The sequence below is a fragment of the Poecilia mexicana genome, unplaced genomic scaffold (assembly GCF_051168715.1).
Source record: "Poecilia mexicana isolate PSO_F unplaced genomic scaffold, ASM5116871v1 scaffold_9, whole genome shotgun sequence".
In the NCBI taxonomy this organism is placed as follows: Eukaryota; Metazoa; Chordata; class Actinopteri; order Cyprinodontiformes; family Poeciliidae; genus Poecilia; species Poecilia mexicana.
In genome coordinates this window covers 5984888-5998879 of record NW_028263378.1, presented here as the reverse complement: position 1 = coordinate 5998879, position 13992 = coordinate 5984888, and the positions used below count along the sequence as shown (strand labels likewise).

The 13992-nt window shown below is 40.3% G+C and overlaps 1 protein-coding gene and 1 long non-coding RNA gene across 4 annotated transcripts in view; one reads left to right on the top strand and one right to left on the bottom strand.

Moving 5' to 3' along the window:
* The window catches only part of cabp7a (calcium binding protein 7a), a 39213-nt gene extending 25447 nt beyond the window's left edge, over positions 1-13766 (bottom strand). For both annotated transcript variants that reach the window (XM_088008486.1, XM_014985695.2), the window contains exon 1: positions 13597-13766. In XM_088008486.1, coding sequence (XP_087864612.1) covers positions 13597-13705 — 109 coding nt within the window. In that variant the 5' untranslated portion in view covers positions 13706-13766. The remainder of the gene's footprint in view (positions 1-13596) is intronic.
* Positions 130-9555, top strand: LOC148157625 (uncharacterized). Of its 2 annotated transcripts, none has more exons than XR_015764239.1 (5): positions 130-919; positions 4486-4555; positions 4945-5016; positions 7806-7877; positions 9302-9555. It is a non-coding gene; the product is annotated as an uncharacterized LOC148157625 (long non-coding RNA). The 2 variants fall into 2 exon arrangements; XR_015764240.1 differs by lacking the exon at positions 9302-9555 and adding an exon at positions 8607-9270.
* Positions 13767-13992: the final 226 nt, after the last annotated feature.

Genomic DNA, 13992 nt, shown 5'->3' with positions numbered 1-13992 from the left:
CTCAAAATTTTCTTGTTCCTGAAAAAAATCAGACCTTGTGTGCTTCAGAAACAAAATGGAATTCTCCTTTTGTTGTACCCCTCCTCCTCTGTCAACATGGTACAATCAGTCAAGTCCAGGTGCAAGCCATTAGTATTAATTGAACTTGTTTCATTTGTTTTGCGTGGAGAAAGAGGTAAGACTCATACAGAATCTCTTAAGACATTTAAGTACATATAGTTTTGTAATTTTGCTGAATGTTGTAGGTTACTTGATGCTTGGATACACCAAAGCATTTGATTTGCAGCATTTTAGCTAGTAATTACCAACCATGTTAGTCAGTGTACCAGAGTTTAAAGGGAAGGTGGCTCACTCCAGAATTAGATAAAACTGTGTTTGGTCATTTTCTGTATATTAGTGAGTGATATTATTTCACAGGCACAAATGATCCTAGGTAATAATCATTAGTATTAAGATAATGTTTTAATATTTGAAGATTTTGAGAATCTGTCAATAGAAAGTCAATTATGTAGTACTGTGTACTTCAGTACATTTTCACATACAATAACATCAAATCATATTGTGTACAGCAGGGGTGTCAAACTCAAGGTCTTAAGGGCTGGTGTCCAGCAACTTTTAGATGTGTTTCTGATGCCACATGGCTGGATAAAATGGGGTGCAATCAACTTGATTGCACTGAGAAGCTAATTCAGTCATATACTTAAGGTGTTTTAGACCAGACAAACATCTAAAAGTTGCAGTACCCTGGCCCTCGAGGCCTGGAGTTTGACACCCCTGGTGTACAGTATCATGTTGTATTCTCTGATCTTTGCAGGAGATGTCAACAACAAGGTCTCAGAGAGCAAACATGATTCCAGTTATTGCTCCTTAGGTGAAGATAAAGAAGGATTTGATGTAAAATACCTCAATTCATTTAAAGGTGAGTTGTGACTATATTATGCACAGGATTCCAGAGTTTATTAAATGATCATTTTTCTTTTGTTTTGCTTTTTCACTTTTAAACTATTTTTATACTGCACATTATTAGCATAGATCATGATCGATGATCATTATAATCAGAACATCTTTCTTATTCCGAAGGAGACAAGCAACTGCTCAAAATACAATAGAAGCTTATGTATATAAAATTTAAAAAAAATTCCCTTCTCACCCTCCGCGGGTGGTCTCTTTCATCCTCTGAGCTCGGGTCCTCTACCAGAGGCCTGGGAGCTTGAGGGTTCTGCGCAGTATCTTGGCTGTGCCTAGAACTGCACATTTCTGGACTGAGATGTCTGATGTTGTTCCTGGGATCTGTTTGAGCCACTGCTCCAGTTTGGGGGTGACTGCCCCGAGGGCCCCGATGACCACAGGCACCACTGTGGTCTTCACCTTCCAGGCCTTCTCCAGTTCCTCTCTGAGGCCCTGGTATTTCTCCAGTTTCTCCTTTTTCCTGATGTTGTGGTCACTTGGTATTGCTACATCCACCACAACGGCTTTCCTCTGTTCTTTATCCACCACCACAATGTCCGGTTGGTTCGCCATTACCATCTTGTCTGTCTGGATCTGGAAGTCCCACAGGATCTTAGCTCGGTCATTCTCCACCACCTTTGGGGGTGTTCCACACTTCGATCTCGGGGCTTCCAGTCCATATTCTGAACAGATGTTTCTGTACACTATGCCCGCCACTTAGTTATGTCGTTCCATGTATGCTTTCCCTGCCAGCATCTTGCACCCTGCTGTTATGTCCTGGACTGTCTCAGGGGCCTCCTTGCACAACCTACACCTTGGGTCTTGTCTGGTGTGGTAGATCTGAGCCTCTATTGCCCCCCTGGTGTTTAGGGCCTGTTCCTGGGCTGCCAGGATGAGGGCCTTTGTGCTGTCCTTGAGTCCAGCTTTTTCCAGCCATTGGTAGGATTTCCTGATATCAGCCACTTCAGTTATTTGTCGGTGGTACATCCCATGTAGGGGCTTGTCCTCCCATGATGGTTCCTCCAGCACCTCGTCCTCTGTTCCCCATTGCCTGAGACATTCGCTGAGCACATCGTCCGTTGAGGCTTTTTCCCTGATGTATTTATGGATCTTGGATGTTTCATCCTGGACAGTGGTTCTCACACTCACTAGTCCTCTGCCTCCTTCCTTACGGCTTGTGTACAGTCTCAGGGTGCTGGATTTGGGGTGGAACCCTCCATGCATGGTTAGTAGCTTCCGAGTCTTAACATCTATGGCCTTCATCTCTTCCATTGGCCAGCTAATTATTCCGGCAGGGTATCTGATTACTGGTAAGGCACATATATCCATATATATATATCCTTCTCACCCTCCGTGGGTGTTCTCTTTCATCCTCTGAGCTCGGGTCCTCTACCAGAGGCCTGGGAGCTTGAGGGCTCTGCGCAGTATCTTGGCTGTGCCTAGAACTGGACATTTCTGGACTGAGCTGTCTGATGTTGTTCCTGGGATCTGTTTTAGCCACTGCTCCAGTTTGGGGGTGACTGCCCCGAGGGCCCCGATGACCACAGGCACCACTGTGGTCTTCACCTTCCAGGTCTTTTCCAGTTCCTCTCTGAGGCCCTGGTATTTCTCCAGTTTCTCATGCTCCGTTTTCCTGATGTTGTAGTCACTTGGTATTGCTACATCCACCACAACAACTTTCCTCTGTTCTTTATCCACCACCACAATGTCCGGTTGGTTCTCCATTACCATCTTGTCTATCTGGATCTGGAAGTCCCGCAAGATCTTAGCTCGGTCATTCTCCACCACCTTTGGGGGTGTTCCCCACTTCGATCTTGGGGCTTCCAGTCCATATTCTGCACAGATGTTCCTGTACACTATGCTCGCCACTTGGTTATGTCGTTCCATGTACGCTTTCCCTGCCAGCATCTTGCACCCTGCTGTTATGTCCTGGACTGTCTCAGGGGCCTCCTTGCACAACCTACACCTTGGGTCTTGTCTGGTGTGGTAGATCTGAGCCTCTATTGCTCTGGTGTTTAGGGCCTGTTCCTGTGCAGCCAGGATGAGGGCCTCTGTGCTGTCCTTGAGTCCAGCTTTTTCCAGTCATTGGTAGGATTTCCTGATATCAGCCACTTCAGTTGTCTGTGGTACATCCCATGTAGGGGCTTGTCCTCCCATGATGGTACCTCTAGCACCTCGTCCTCTGTTCCCCATTGCCTGAGACATTCGCTGAGCACATCGTCTGTTGAGGCTTTGTCCTTGATGTATTTATGGATCTTGGATGTTTCATCCTGGACAGTGGCTCTCACACTTGCTAGTCCTCTGCCTCCTTCCTTACGGCTTGTGTACAGTCTCAGGGTGCTGGATTTGGGGTGGAACCCTCCATGCATGGTTAGTAGCTTCCAAGTCTTAATATCTGTGGCCTTTATCTCTTCCATTGGCCAGCTAATTATTCCAGCAGGGTATCTGATTACTGGTAAGGCATAGGTGTTTATTGCATGGATCTTGTTCTTGCCATTGAGCTGGCTTCTCAGGACTTGCCTTATTCATTGGAGGTATTTGACTGTGGCTCCTTTCCTTGTGACCTCATCGAGGTTGCCATTTGCTTGTGGTATTCCCAGGTACTTGTAACTGTCCTCAATAAATATATGGAGGACTGAGTTTTGAAATTACAAGTACAAAATAATGAGTTGCATTCAGTTGACAAAAAATGTTTAAGTAACCACAGAAAGACATCCAATTAGATCAATTAACTGATTTTGAAAAATGTTAATTTCAATTGCTACTATTTGATATATCTGCATTGTTTAAAGTTTATCCTACTTATTATGTGTACCTACAGGTTGGGGTGTGTTCAAAAAGCAGATTTCCTTATTGAGTACAGAGAAGTCATAAGTAGAAAGGAACAAGAAAACCGACTGAAAGTTTACCATGATACACTCGAGGTTCTTATGTTTGATTTCAACTTCAATGGACAAAAGCTTTGGTATGCGACTGTTTCAAGGTTGTTGTGTTTTTATTTTACATCTAAATACAGTGATGTAAACATTTTCAGCTTCATCAGTAAAAGAGTTTTTGTTGGTAGAGGAATATTCTTCTGACATGCAAACACCAAATATGCAAAATCCTTTCCCTTGCATGGTATAATTATTCTTATTTTCATACTTAATATTTTAGTGTTGATGTTGCCAGAGAGGATGGATGATTGGGGAGGCTGGTAAATGATCAGATGAACCCAAACAGCAAAATGAAAGTTAAAAGAGTGGATGGAAGACCTCATCTGTTTATTTGCACTCAAATATATTGGTCCAGGGGAAGAAATCACTTATAATTATGGTGATTTTGACTGGCCATGGAGAAGAAAGGTGCTTATAAGTGTGAAAATACTATCAAAAATCATTCAAGTAGCACTGAAGACATAATTGAAGGATATGTCAAGTTGTAGTACAGGGTTTCATTATAGTTGAAAACAAGAAGTGGACAGGCACATACAGTAGGTGGACTTCATTTTTCTATTGAGAAGTATGGACTCATTCAGTGTACATCCCTTCATTTCAGATTTCCAAAGATGAACTGTCAGGTTGGTGATGTGGACGCATGCGGATCCTGTTCAACCAACCCTCCAGAGGTAATTTTGGTCTCCAATGACCAACTTACTCTCTAAAATAAAGTAATTGAAATGATATTAAGTATTGCTCAAACACACATGTGTTGTGTAATATTAGATATGTTAGCTGCATAAAAAGGGAGGACTGCGTTTTGAAATTACAAGTATAGAAGAATGAAAATTACATTTAGAAGCGCACATACACACAGGTCCTGTGTAATACTCAAAATGTAAGGTGCAGGAATAAGGAGGACTGAGTTTTGAAATTACAAGTACAGAAGAATGAAAGTTACATTGAGAAGCACGCATACACACAGGTTCTGTGTAATACTCAAAATGTAAGGTGCAGGAATAGGGAGGACTTTTCTATATTGGGAACAAACATTTAGTGAGTGTTCTTTACATTTCAGATTTCCAAAGATGAACTGTGTCAGGCTGGTGACATGGATGCATGTGGATTCTGTTCAACCAACCCTCCTGAGGTAATTTTGGTCTCCAATGACCAAATTATTCTCTAAATTAAAGTAATTGAAATATTACGTAGAGTACAAACACATAGGTGTTGTGTAGTACTAGATTTGTTGGCTGCATAAAAAGGGAGGACTGAGTTTTCAAATTACAAGTATAGAAGAATGAAAATTACATTTAGAAGTGCACATTTTGGTCTCCAACGACCAACTTTTTCTCTAAAATAAAGTAATCGAAATGATATGAAGTACTGTTCAAACACACATGTGTTGTGTAATCCTACATATGTTGGCTGCATAAAAGTGGAGGACTGGCTTTTGAAATTACAAGTATAGAAGACTGAAAGTTACATTGAGAAGCGCACATACACACAGGTCCTGTGTAATACTCAAAATGTAAGGTGCAGGAATAAGGAGGACTGAGTTTTGAAATTACAAGTACAGAAGAATGAAAGTTACATTGAGAAGCACGCATACACACAGGTTCTGTGTAATACTCAAAATGTAAGGTGCAGGAATAGGGAGGACTGAGTTTTGAAATTACAAGTACAGCAGAATGAAAGTTACATTGAGAAGCATGCATACACACAGGTCCTGTGTAATACTCAAAATGTAAGGTGCAGGAATAGGGAGGACTGAGTTTTGAAATTACAAGTACAGAAGAATGAAAGTTACATTGAGAAGCACGCATACAGACAGGTCCTGTGTAATACTCAATATGTAAGCTGCAGGAATAGGGAGGACTGAGTTTTGAAATTACAAGTACAGCAGAATGAAAGTTACATTGAGAAGCATGCATACACACAGGTCCTGTGTAATACTCAAAATGTAAGGTGCAGGAATAGGGAGGACTGAGTTTTGAAATTACAAGTACAGAAGAATGAAAGTTACATTGAGAAGCACGCATACACACAGGTCCTGTGTAATACTCAATATGTAAGCTGCAGGAATAGGGAGGACTGCTTTCTACATTGGGAACAAACTCACATTTAGTGAGTGTTCTTTACATTTCAGATTTCAACCAACCCTCCAGAGGTAATTTTGGTCTCCAACGACCAACTTATTTTCTAAGATAAAGTCTTTGAAATTATATTGAGTACCAGTGGTCCCCAACCTTTTTATCACCGTGGACCGGTCAAGACTTGGCAATTTTTCTGAGGCTCGGATTCTTTTTTTACCCTTAATTTCCCCTTACAGCAATCTTAGAACGTTGCTCACGATAATTGTAACTGTTCATCCTGCCATGTGTGGCATGATCGCATCCAGTCGTTGGAACATTGGGACTGCTCTGATATAAAATCAGGCATATTCTAGCAACTTGTAGGGTTTTTACTTGATTGGGAGCTAGAACTCAACCTGTTGAACTTGACAGGTAGCCAATCAGAAAGCGCGGTGACGAAGCTCATGGAGGGGAATCCCAAAGAGCTGAGCAGACAAGCACAAATGAGTCCGGTGGACATCGAAGATATGTGGAAATGGCATGAATGTTTATTCAGCATTTCGTACAAAGAATATCCATAGAAATGATGAGGAGTGGAGTTGGAGCAAAATTGCTACCACAGTTGATAAACCCGGTAACTTTTCAACTATCCATTAAATTAACGTGACATTATTTTGTACTAAAGCCTGCTCACATGGCAAGATTTGCTCCTGTTATGTGGCTGGACACACGAACCTGTTGTACTTTTATCAGCTCTGTGGTCACAGAAGTTTGGAAAATCGTCTGAATCCTAAAATCATGCCGTGTGAACCAGACTTAAGACTTACAAGCTCTATTTCTCTCGTCTCGATAACTGCCATAATGCTCTCAGACTCTGGTCGCTCTGGCAACGTTCACACATCCCTTCAAAATAAGATTTGAATACGCCACAAAAACGAACATTTATTTTCATGAAAATTTTAACTCACAACTATAAATTAATGGGAGTTCTGAGCTTGTTTCTCTGCAATGAGATGATCCCACCTGGGAAACGATGACACCCAATGCAGAGGGTGCTTGGTGTGTAATGGCAAAGCAGTTTGAAGCTTCATTGCCTCATTAGTAAGCCAGTGCATATTATGCAGAGTGGGCTTGGAACATGGGAGTCACCTACAGGTTCAGGATAAATCCACTCTCCTGTCTCTGGTCTTTCTCCGCTTTTCCAAAGAAACTTTCCAAAGACATCGCTTTCTTACTCATTGTGGGCTCAATGTTGCCGCACAAGACGTAACCAAGAGAATCCAGTTAAAGGGTTTTCAAAATAATGGATCCTCCAGACTCAGACAATACGTAACATGTAAATATTTTTCTTGTGCGACCCAGTACCAATTGGTCCACAGACTCATACTAGTCCGCGGTCCTGTGGTTGGGGATGACTGTTAAGTACGGTTCAAACACACAGGTCTTGTGTAATACTTGATATGTAAGCCACATAAAAAGGGAGGACTGAGTTTTGAAATTACATGTACAAAAGAATGAAAGTTACATTTAGAAGCGCTCATACACACAGGTCCTGTGTAATACTCAAAATGTAAGAGGAAGGAATAAGGAGGACTACGTTTTGAAATTACAAGTACAGAAGAATGAAAGTTGCATAAAGAAGCGCTCATATACACAGGTCCTGTGTAATACTCAAAATGTAAGAGGAAGGAATAAGGAGGACTACGTTTTGAAATTACAAGTACAGAAGAATGAAAGTTGCATAAAGAAGCGCTCATATACACAGGTCCTGTGTAATACTCAAAATGTAAGGGGCAGGAATAGGGAGGACTGTTTTCTAAATTGGGAACAAACTCATATTCAGTAAGTGTTCTTTACATTTCAGATTTCCAAAGATGAACCGTGTCAGGTTGGTGACGTGAATTCATGCGGATCCTGTTCAACCAACCCTCATGAGGTAATTTTGGTCTCCAACGACCAACTTATTTTCTAAAATAGAGTTTTTGATATGATATTAAGTACTGTTCAAACACACAAGTCTTGTGTAACACTTGATATGTAAGCTGCATAAAAGGGGGGAACTGAGGTTTGAAATTACACATATAAAAGAATGAAAGCTACATTTAGAAGTGCACATACACACAGGTCCTGTGTAATACTCAAAATGTAAGGTGCAGGAATAAGGAGGACTGAGTTTTGAAATTACTAGTACAGAAGAATGAAATTTACATTGAGAAGCATGCATACAAACAGGTCTTGTGTAATGCTCATCAGGTATGTTGCAGAAATTTCAAAAACTGAGTTTTGAAATTACAGGTAGAAAAGAATGAAAATTACTTTTAGAAGCGCACATACACACAAGTCCTGTGTAATACTCAAAATGTAAGGTGCAGGAATAGGGAGGACTGAGTATTGAAATTACAAGTAAAGAAGAATGAAAGTCACATTTAGGAGTGCACATACACACAGGTCTTTTGTAATGCTCATCATGTAAGTTGCAGAAATTTGGAAAATTGAGTTTTGACATTACTAGCAGAAAAGATAGAAAATTACACTTAGAAACGCACATACACACAGGTCCTGTGTAATACTCAAAATGTAAGGTGCAGAAATAGGGAGGACTGTTTTCTACATTTTCAACAAACTCACATTTATTGAGTGTTCTTTACATTTCAAATTTCCAAAGATGAACTGTGTCAGGTTGGTGACATGGATGTATGCGGATCCTGTTCAACCAACCCTCCAGAGGTAATTTTGCTCTCCAACAACCAACTTAGATTCTTATATAAAGTCACTAAAATAATATGAAGTACTCTTCAAACACACAGGTCTTGTATAATACTTACCATGTAAGATGTAGAAATGTGGAAGACTGAGTTTTGAAATTAGAGGTAGAAAAGAATGAAAGTTAAATTTAGATGCACACAGACACATGGATCCTGTGTAATACTCAACTTGACAGGTTCATACATTAGGTAGACATTGTTTATTTTAATTTTTTTTTAGAAACAATCATTCAGTATTCATATACTGATATAAATTTGTTATAAAAGAATTACTGATTACACTTAAGAAATTAGGTATCTCCATGTTATTAAAGGTAAGTTTAAACAGTAATGATTTCTTAGTTAATGTCAAGTTGTCATAACAGACATTTTGAATAATGTCAACTTTGTATTAAAAGTGTCATAATTTACCGAATGACGCTTTATGACAACAGTCATAAATATTCATGAAGGCTTATTCATGTTCATGACATGTGTTGTCATGTTTATGACAGTGTCATGACAGTCTTATTCAACCCCCCTTCAAATAAAGTGTTACCGAAATATTCTTGCTGAAATGCTTTCAATGTATACAAAATATGTTTTTAATCAACAGGTCTGTCCAGAACAAAGTTCAAGTGAGGTGACATCATCAGAAGAGGAGTATGTTCCTGATTCCGTAGATGATTCAGACATCTCATGGGATGACAGATGCACTGCACAGAAATATGGACCAGTTATAGTCCATATTTCCATGTTTGGACTTCTTAATGCACATAAATTGTATGTTTTTTGTATGTGTATGCTGTGGTCCTGATAAATAAAATTGGCCCTGATAATTACTGTTGGTGTCATGGGCGGAGCCAAGCATCTCATTATCTTTTGTCCTTTTAATACAGCATTGCATCAGGTTCTCATATTTTGAGTTCTGATGTGTGTATCTAAATTTTTAAGTGAGATCTATGTTGTGTAGCTCAAACAAGATTTTTGACAACTTACTACGTCTTTCTAGCATAAGTGGAAAGGGGTGTCCGTTTAATGTTGCAAAAAACTGGTTTGAAAAAATTGTCCTGCTAATACATATAAACCCGTATGTGTGTGTGTGTGTGTGTGTGTGTGTGTGTGTGTGTGTGTGTGTGTGTGTGTGTGTGTGTGTGTGTGTGTGCGTGTGTGTGTGTGAGTCCGTGTGTGGCTAGTGGAGGAGGTCTAAACTATATTGAGCTGCAGTAATATGATCAACTGTTTTTTCCATCTTGTGTGGGAGGGGAAATTGAGAATATGGAGTCCAATTCAATTTATGCTCACAACATTGTGCATTAAGATACTTGCCACCTCCCTCCACATTCTGCCCACCCATCCTCCAAAGACACACACACACACACACACGCACACGCACGCATGCACATATGCATGTATGTACAATGTAAAAAAATCCATGCAGAGATTCTAAAAAGCTTTGTGTAAATCAAAGCTTTGACAATCTTCAGAACCTCAAAGTACAGTGCCACTGGTCCGTTCCCAAGGTGTCCATTGCGGTAATTGAAAATCAAATCCTCGGTTTGAGCTTTTGGTCCCCGTGCATGCACTTGCACACACACTCACATATTCACTAATGCGCAATTTCTTTCTGTGACAAAGCCCCGCGTCCCTGACGGCCGAGCTGATGTATGTGACACCTCTGTCTCCCGGCCAATTCTCGTCCGTCTCTCCGGAGACGAGAGCGATGACGAGACACTGTCGCTCAAGCAGCAAGTTTTCTCATCAATAAGTCATTTGTGAAACAAAACCACCGTCAAAATTCAATTAAAAGATACTAAATGTTGCTCAGTGCATTACAAGTTCAAGACTTATCAATGTTTAAAGAGTGGGCAGTCAGGAAGCCTTGACCTAATTGATTTTGCCGGCTCTCTCAGCCTTTCTTCATTGACTCCCCGTTAAATCTAACATTAATTGTAAAATTATTTCTCTGACATAAAATGCTCTGAACGATCAATTTCCTTTTTATTTTACAGAAAATAGTCGTCCATTATGTTTCCAACAGATTGCTGGTTTAGGGGATGTTCCTTGAATTTCTAAAAGCAAATGCTTACATGATTTATATAATCATGTAAGAAGGTCAAAAATATCACAATCTTAACAAGTTTCTAATAAAAAAGAAACAACTGGTCCGTTTAAATGGACTGAACACTGATGGTGTGAAAGTACCCTTAGTCTGGGTCGTTATGGCAGCTGTGAAAGTTCACATAAACTCGGGTCTAGACCAGCAGGCAAATTCTAGCCTGCTGTAAGACATTGTTTAAAAGTGAAACAAATCAAAGGGTGTGAATTTTTTTCACGTTCTCCCCAAACTGATGCGAGTACTACTTCTCTTCTGTGAAAGCTTCCTAAATGCAGTTTTAATACAGTGTTGTGTTGCTCAATGTGTTTGTGCCATGCAGCATAAAAGACTCAGTGAGACGTCTTGTCTGTGACTCTGTCATCTGTTTTTGAAGAGTTACAAGGATAATAGTGCTAAAAGCAGCATTTTGTCTTGATAAGCTAAATGCTAAATAGTTTTACAATACAACTCTTGATCGATAAGCAGGAATGTATGCATCTGCTAAGCCGAATAACAAATCTGATGTTTTTACTCTATTTTTGCCCCATCCTACTCCAGAAACCCTCAGCCACACCGCCCAGTGAAGTCAGTGACCGTGTGGGGAAAGCCTTCCTCTTCCACCGCCTCTGAGACTTCTCTCCCATAGAATCGCTAATGATCTCCAACAACTGAAACAGCAACAACCTCTGCTCCCATGTGCTGCCTGCAAAGCATCCCGGTGCTTCCCCTGTCACACCACCAGTGTGACTTGAGCTGCAAAGCCCAAATGGCTCTGTTTGTCTTGTGACAGCATGTGTGCAGCAGGCATAAGTAGATTTGATTAATTAGCGTTTAAATGAAGTGTTGCCTGTTTATTGCACTCCGAGCTTGATTGTAAATTAAATTGGAATGGCGGGAGGGAAAACAGAGATCCACTTTCGCAACAACCTTGGCTTCTCCTGCAGCAAATATCAATGACAACAACAGAGGATAGTCCTGTTTATGGTCTGTAGAGAGTCATTTAAGATGCTGTTTAAAGCAACACTTTGTGAACAACTTTACCACTACAATGCCAATTGTGATCTTTACATGTTACAGTATTTTGCTAAAAGAAAACAATGAAAAATGAAAATTGCTGATGTCCCACATCCTGTGAGTAGAAAGTTTATGTTTGTTAGTATCATGTGGAAGAGCAACATTACAATTTCATGGACTTCCTTGAAAAATCTGCACTACCATCCAAAGAAAAGGTGTGCTTTTCATATACATTTCTGTCAATGCTTCAATGGGAGCAAATCAGTTTTCCAGCAGAAGCACACAGTGATGTCTCAATCTGCCAATTAAGGCATTCAGAAATGTCAAAATAGCTTGCGGGCTCTGCACTGCAGTTTCCAGTAGGCACACAAAGTGATTTCTGAAAAAGTAAACCAATGCTTTCAAATCTCTAAACATGCCTTTTGAGCATTTTGTCCACATGGGACAAAGTATGGACTGTAAGGTAAAAACACAGAGGGAATCCATAAGCTGTTCTTTTCTCAGCATAACCAGTTACAACCAGTTTATGTTTTATCTATGTTTTATCATTTTACTTGTCTTATTGTAAAGATCACTCATATTTTTCTGAATTTAGCAACTCTACATGTGACAGCCACTCCATGTAAGTTTATGCTGAGTTCTAAAACGTCATTGAGCTTTGAGCTACTGACTGGATGATCATCAAACACAGCAACAATGTGAAAGATGGGAGCAGAGCAGGCCATTAGGTATGAAAGCTGAGACTGAAAGTCAGGGTTATTCCACCATAAAAATGTTGGGCTTTTTTTAACTGCTAGTTTTAGACTTAAAAATAATAAATTAGATCAGTGGTTCATAGAACAGAACCAGTGTTTATTTTACTTAAATAAATCCTATAAACAGTGAATCACAAGAAGTAAAAATGAAGCTTTTTTTTCCATACAGCTGTATTCATGTCACTGCACCTCCTGTTTTAAACTGATACTTTAAAAACAGATAAATGAGAGTCGATGATATTGATGTTGCAGCTTTAATAGAAAAGTTTCACATCATATAATGCAATATATATATAAAAAAATCCCTTCTTACCCTCCGCGGGTAGTCTCTCTCTTTCATCCTCTGAGCTCGGGTCCTCTACCAGAGGCCTGGGAGCTTGAGGGTTCTGCGCAGTATCTTGGCTGTGCCTAGAACTGCACATTTCTGGACTGATATATATATATATATATATATATATATATATATATATATATATATATATATATATATATATATATATATATATATATATATATATATACTGAAAATCATGACCTTTAAGAGATGTGTGCTTCCAGGTTTAATGAGCCAGGCGATTCCAGCTTCCATAAATCCATCTTCCAGCTGTAAGCCCCCAATTTATTTAATTATATATTTGTTTTGCAAATTATTCACTGGTCTCATCAGGAGCAGCTTGTTATTACAAATGTCTTTGAATAAAAACGTGTCTGTCTCAGAAAGGGCTGCACACTTAAGTGAGAATCTTGAATTTGATATAAGTGACATAGTTGGCAAAGTTTGATTATTTGGCAACTTTTCTTTCATTCAACCTAATTATATGACAACAAAAAACAAGATTAACAGTAAGTACAACTGGGAATGCCCAAATCTGTCTGAGAGCTGTCCAAGGTCCTAACCGTGCGCCTCCGTCATACAACTACCTGCTGGAAGCTCACCAGCTCAAATGTCACTGTATGACCCTGTCATGAATTCACACTGTCAATATTGACTCACAAACAGCCCTGTGATGGCCGCCCGGTCCGTGTGAACAGGTGCAATCTCACCTTCAACCTCGTCTTCGGGCAGGTTCACCGGGGCGCTGTAGGAGAGGATGTCGGGGATGGTGCAGATGCCCCGGTACATCAACGTGGAGGTGACTGGGTGCATCGGCATGACTGCAGTCTGTGTCTCCCACCTCCACCCTCGTCATAAAGAAATGTCTACAGATTTGATTCCAACTTCCCTCTGCGGTCACCGAGGGAACGGAGCAGCGTGCTCATGGATGGAGAGCATGGGTGGTGAACTGGGAGATGCGGTGAAATCCGCAGCGCGTTCGCTTCACGCTTCCCTTCGGTCCATGAATGAAGAGCAGAAGAAAAGCAGAGGGAGTCTCACCTCATTGCAGTTCAGTTGCACGCGTTCAAAACAACACAGCAGCCTTTTGAAAAGTGCACATTGCG